This window comes from Malania oleifera, chromosome 9, assembly GCF_029873635.1.
Source record: "Malania oleifera isolate guangnan ecotype guangnan chromosome 9, ASM2987363v1, whole genome shotgun sequence".
NCBI classification, from domain to species: domain Eukaryota; kingdom Viridiplantae; phylum Streptophyta; class Magnoliopsida; order Santalales; family Ximeniaceae; genus Malania; species Malania oleifera.
This window is the reverse complement of record NC_080425.1, coordinates 27,065,886-27,071,233: the sequence shown is the minus strand read 5'-3', so window position 1 is coordinate 27,071,233 and position 5,348 is coordinate 27,065,886. Positions and strand designations below refer to the sequence as shown.

The window sequence follows — 5,348 nt, the reverse complement described above, 5'->3', positions numbered from 1 at the left end:
CCGAATCGATGATCCATGAACTCCTTCAATGTAGCGATCGACGTCGACGCATCTCCCCTGATCATATTCACTATCTCCCCAGCAATGAGGGACGACGTGATTTGATTATGGTTATGTGATAGAAGTTCATTCAGACACGTGTGCGGACCACCATATTGGGTGATTTCAAATAAACGGTGTATCATCCGATACATGGCACGCAATCTCCACACACAATCGTGGTCCTTACACCTAGCAACCCACAACTCAGGGGTAGATCGCACGACGTGGAAGTCATGGTGAGTGCGAGCATGATATATTCGCACTACGACGATCAGCTGATCCTTCGATCCGAAGAGCATCCCCTTACTCAACTCAGAGGATTCTTCCCAATGAGTCATGCGTATAGGAAGCTCATTAACCACAGTTAAATTTGCAGCATCTAGGTCAATATGACCATACATCGGAAGCTCGCCCATGAATTGGGCGTCAAACGTTGCGTCGTCCGTGTCATGGTGGGATAAGTTCACATCATCGGGGACATCATTTAACCCTTCACCCATTTCCTGCTCGTGCATGTGTTCGTCTTCAAGATAAACATCATTCATAATGTTCATGCCCTCGTCCAATGTGTCGTTCGCAATGGCGAACAACGATGCTGGTCCCGCACTTGGGACGTCTTCGCAACCTCCCTGCGGAAACGTGTTAGGAACAAGTGCTTCGTACGCCGACGGCTCGAATGACAATCCAAGATATTCGTTAAAATCAATCGTGGACATAGCACAAACCTCCGCACCAACATCGAGGTGATGTGTTTGTTCGGTATCTTCACCGACTTCATCTAATTGCTCCGCAGGCGCGTCTAGCTGCCTAATCGCGATTACACCCATTTGAGGAATGGTCTCGACATACAATTGTACCATTAAATATGTCTCATCGACGCAGTGTGCGTCCAATACAATGCATAGCCCATAATCATCCGATATAGGAACAGCCTCGTAGAAGGCTGTATTATTTAACCCTCGCACAGGGTATCTTACGGTCACCCGCAATGCATATTGATCTGGATCAATATGCAAATATTTATATATCTTCGTATATAATTTATTTAATTTACACCTACGGCCAATTCGAATAGGTCAAACTGGCGGACTACTATACCTAATACCATATAATCTGGTTATGATGTTCCCCCCTAGATATAATAATATCGTCATTGGAACACTACTTGAGCTTCTTGCCATTTAGATCGGCGATTAAGAAATAAAAAAAACCTTCGCAAGACAAAATTATATGTATAAGTGATATGTGTTACTTATAACTTAACGAAATAACTATAAACCAAATAGATGTATACAAATTCTAATGAATCAATGAACTTAGAGTTTTGACCTAACTTTCCTACCAAGAAAATAAATAGATGAATTAAAAGTCTATGAATAAACAAACTCTAGAGTTTGGAGCTAACTTCAATTTCTACCAAGAAAGCAAATAGATTAATTGAAAAGTCTAATGAATAAACTGTTAAAACATTAATGTGTATTAATTTTCCCTATATGACATATACTTAGGATTTTTCCAAAATGGTACTTCAACTTAAAATCCAAAGAACTATGAAATGGTGCTTTTAAGCAATTTTACGAAAGAAAGATTAATTGTTGTTTTTCCCCATATGACATATACTTAGGATTTTTCCAAAATGTGTATTGATTTTCCCCATATGACATATATTTGGGATTCTTGCATAAATGGAAAAGTGAGAGTTACAACGGCTGGGATAAATGGCCTAGAAAAAATTAGAACAATCAAAGACGCAGATGCTACGAAAATTTTTACGATATGTGTGTAAAGGAATGACTTGGAGCGCGGCATACTATTCCTATGCAGAATGAGAAAAGAGAAAGCTTTATATGATTGCTTAATTACCCCTTCTATCAAACACACTATAACTATCAATAACATTTCTACGTACAACATAAGAGTGAAGATGCAATAATAAGGAGCAACTCAAACAAGACCATTGCAACATCCAATGCAAGAAGGGAAAACTATTTATATTTTTCATTTTTCAGTTTTATAAACTAATAAAAACTCTAGCTTGCTTTTTTTTTTTTTCAAGACTTTTTATTAGAAATTTTAAAGAGTTGTTTATTTATGTAAAATAATATTTCTGTTGATATAAAAAAAAATTACGATGAGGAAAACTTGTTTGTCAATTTTTTTACAAGAATATATAAAATAGTATCTAGGAACTTAAGGCTTGGGATTGGGTCTCGACTGGTATGGTTTTGAAAGAAATTGAATAAAACTTTTAAATATGTTTTATTTAAATATATACAAATCCAAATCAAATATCCAAGTTGCTTGATACATAGGATAAAAAGTAAAAATATAGAGAATATTAAAAGAAAAGTTTCCCATTCTTTCTTTGATATTTCTAGCTCTATGATGAGTACCTCATACTCTGTCTCATTATGGGTTGGGTTGCCACTTAATTTGAAGTTCAATTTTATTTAGTAGCCTTTTGAGGATTCATTGCTAATCCGAACATCCATCCTCAAAGGAGTTGAAGGGATCTTTTGGAAAAATATTACTTATGACGCATAACATTTCGATTCATGAAATGGGAATGGGATCGTGTTATGGCAAGTGCTTTAAAATGTGAACACTAGGGGTACATTTATATCGATATATTGACGAAAAATACATAAATTCGGGGAGGATGTTGAAATGTTTGAAAATATAATAGATTTTCTTACACGAATAACAAATTAGGATGAAATTATAATGTTATAATTCTCCATTTTAACTCAATAAGTTATGTGAAAAAATATCAAACAAAACTTAGGATTATTGAATTTAGCATCCCAAAATGAAAATGTACCATGTTTTATAACGTTTGTTCTAGTACATGGTTCACTCACACTTTCTGGTAACTATGGTCTAGAACCACTTGTGGAAAAGTGCTAAATATTTTTTTCTTTAAAAAAGGAAGTGCTTAATTTTTCATTGCTTAGGTTGAGAAGTGCTCATAATACATAAAAAACAAATTAGGATGGAAGTATAATGTTATAATTCTCTATCTTAACTAATAGAAAAATATATTCTACAAAAAATATTGAATTGAATCTTAGGATTGTTGAATTTAGCATTAGAAATGAAAATGTACTACATTTCAGAAAAATATCTCAACTAATAGAAAAATATATTCTGTAAAATTATTATTTCTCCATGATCAAAAGTTTAGTGATTGGCAAAAATTTACTTAGCTATCCCATCAATAAAGATGAACACACTGTAAAACACTAGCAAAAAAAATTAATGTAAATCATAAATTGAGTAATCATGGGTACCTTTTGTTTTTTTTTTAAAGAACAAAAGTTTAAATAGAATTTTTTTTAATTTATGATACAAGAATCAATACATTGCAAACCAAGAAAAACAATTAAATTTTGCCAATAGGAAAGATGAAAAATAAGAAATTCAATGCATTATACAATGGGAAAAACGATCCCAAAAAAAAATTAAATATTAAATAACAGTTTGAATGGAAAAAATTACATATTCTCGGCAAAAAATGAAATTCAAATACAAAAAAAAAAAATACTAACCTTAAGAAAAGCACTTATCCATGAATCTTTCAGCACTATAAACTCAGACCCTTTGATTATCAAAGGTTTTGGATCAAATAAAATTAATTTAAAAATTTATGAACCAAACATTGAAAATGTAACTTACCCCATCTCGAGTTTATATAGCCCTCAACGGTTTGAAGCCCGCAACGGTCACCTGCGCTCCTAAGTCTTTCAACGATAACCTGCGCTCCTCCTCTGCAAATGTACTGTTCTGTTCGCGCAAGAAATGAGGAAGAACGATCGAGGTTAGTCTGAAGCAAATCTCGCTACTTGAAATAGCGAGATTTGTCACGCGTCGATAGTCGGGTGGATGGGCATTTCAAATCCGAAACAAATCTCGCTACTTGGAGTAGCGAGATTTACCACGCATCGACACGAGCCTTTCGGTCAAAAGTAAATCTCGTTACTTGAAGTAATTAAATTTGTTTAAATCTCGCTACTTTCAACAGTAAGATTACGCCAGAGTTATTCTGAAAAATATTTTTCATAAAGAAACGAAAAAACTCTCAATTGGACTCATCTTGCTTCCAAAATGGATGGACAACAACACAGAAGGTACACTCATTGAGCCGTCCGCTCACACATTTCTGACTTTTTCCCAAACGAGCCAGATTCATTGAACGTGGACATATACCCCGGGCCTTATTTAACTACCCGAAAACGGTCTTGGCCATAACCAAAGCAAAGAGGCAGAGGCGAGGCGAGGCGAGAGTAAAGTAGCTCTCTCACATTTCATTAGTTTGATTTATGGCTCCAACCACGGCGATGGCGGTGGCGACGGCGTCGGGCGGAGAGCGGCGACAGCCTGCGACGGACGAGGCGGAGGCGTTGTGGAGGAGAAACGAGGAACTGGAGAGGGAGCTGGAAAAGAGCAGGGAGAGGGAGGAGAGGATGAGGGAAGAGCTGCAGAGAACGTGGGAGAGGCTGAGAGTGGCGGAGGACGGCGAGGAGAGGCTCTGCTTCCAACTCGGAGAGCTCGAGGCGGAGGCTGTCGATCAGGCACGTGACCACCGCGCTCGCATCCTCTCTCTCATGGATCAGCTCTCTCAGGCTCACAAACTTCTCGGAACTTCCCCCATCGCTTCGCCATAGTCCAGATCTCTCTGTCTCTCTCTCTCTCGCTCTCTCTCTTTTGTTTTAGATTTTTTGTAAATTACGTGGTGGTTCTGAATTTGAAATCTGAATCCCCTGTTTTCTTGATCCCTGCGTAAATATTTAGGATCGATCTTATTGTCTGGATCGAATAAAATCAAACTCAGATTTGCCATTCCAAATCTGAGAATTGTGATTGTAAGGCCACCGCTCTTTGTAGTTTCATGGGTTGATCTGTTCTGTCTCAGTCTTGGTTTAATTTTAATTATAGTCTGAAATTTCATCCTTCTTTTTGTTTTTTTGTTTTTTCATTTTTTTGGAAATTTGACTATAATGAAAAGCAATTTGAAGTTTCTTTCGAAAGTTGAAGTCGGACTTAAAATCCCTGTCTTAATAAATTTTGTAATTTAAAATAAAGATGGTCAAACTAACATTAATAACTAAACTGACAGCTTTACGACGTGCAAATATATGCAAACGCGAACTTTCAAATTAAATGCAACAAATATTCTTTTATTTTTGTCTAAATTAAGTACGGCAAAAGAAGTAAAATTTTGCAAATTTTTGAATTTATTAATTAAAAGTGATTGTAGCATCGTACAAGCAAACAACTCTTAGAACAGAGTCTTTTTGGTATTGTTA

At 36.1% G+C, this 5,348-nt stretch overlaps 1 protein-coding gene across 1 annotated transcript; it reads left to right on the top strand.

Annotated features, from left to right (window-relative positions):
* The first annotated feature begins 4,141 nt into the window (after positions 1 to 4,141).
* Positions 4,142 to 4,991, top strand: LOC131163986 (protein RESPONSE TO LOW SULFUR 3-like). Its single transcript, XM_058120853.1, has one exon. It carries the CDS (start codon positions 4,362 to 4,364, stop codon positions 4,704 to 4,706), a length of 345 nt encoding a protein of 114 aa, XP_057976836.1. The 5' UTR covers positions 4,142 to 4,361; the 3' UTR covers positions 4,707 to 4,991.
* Positions 4,992 to 5,348: the final 357 nt, after the last annotated feature.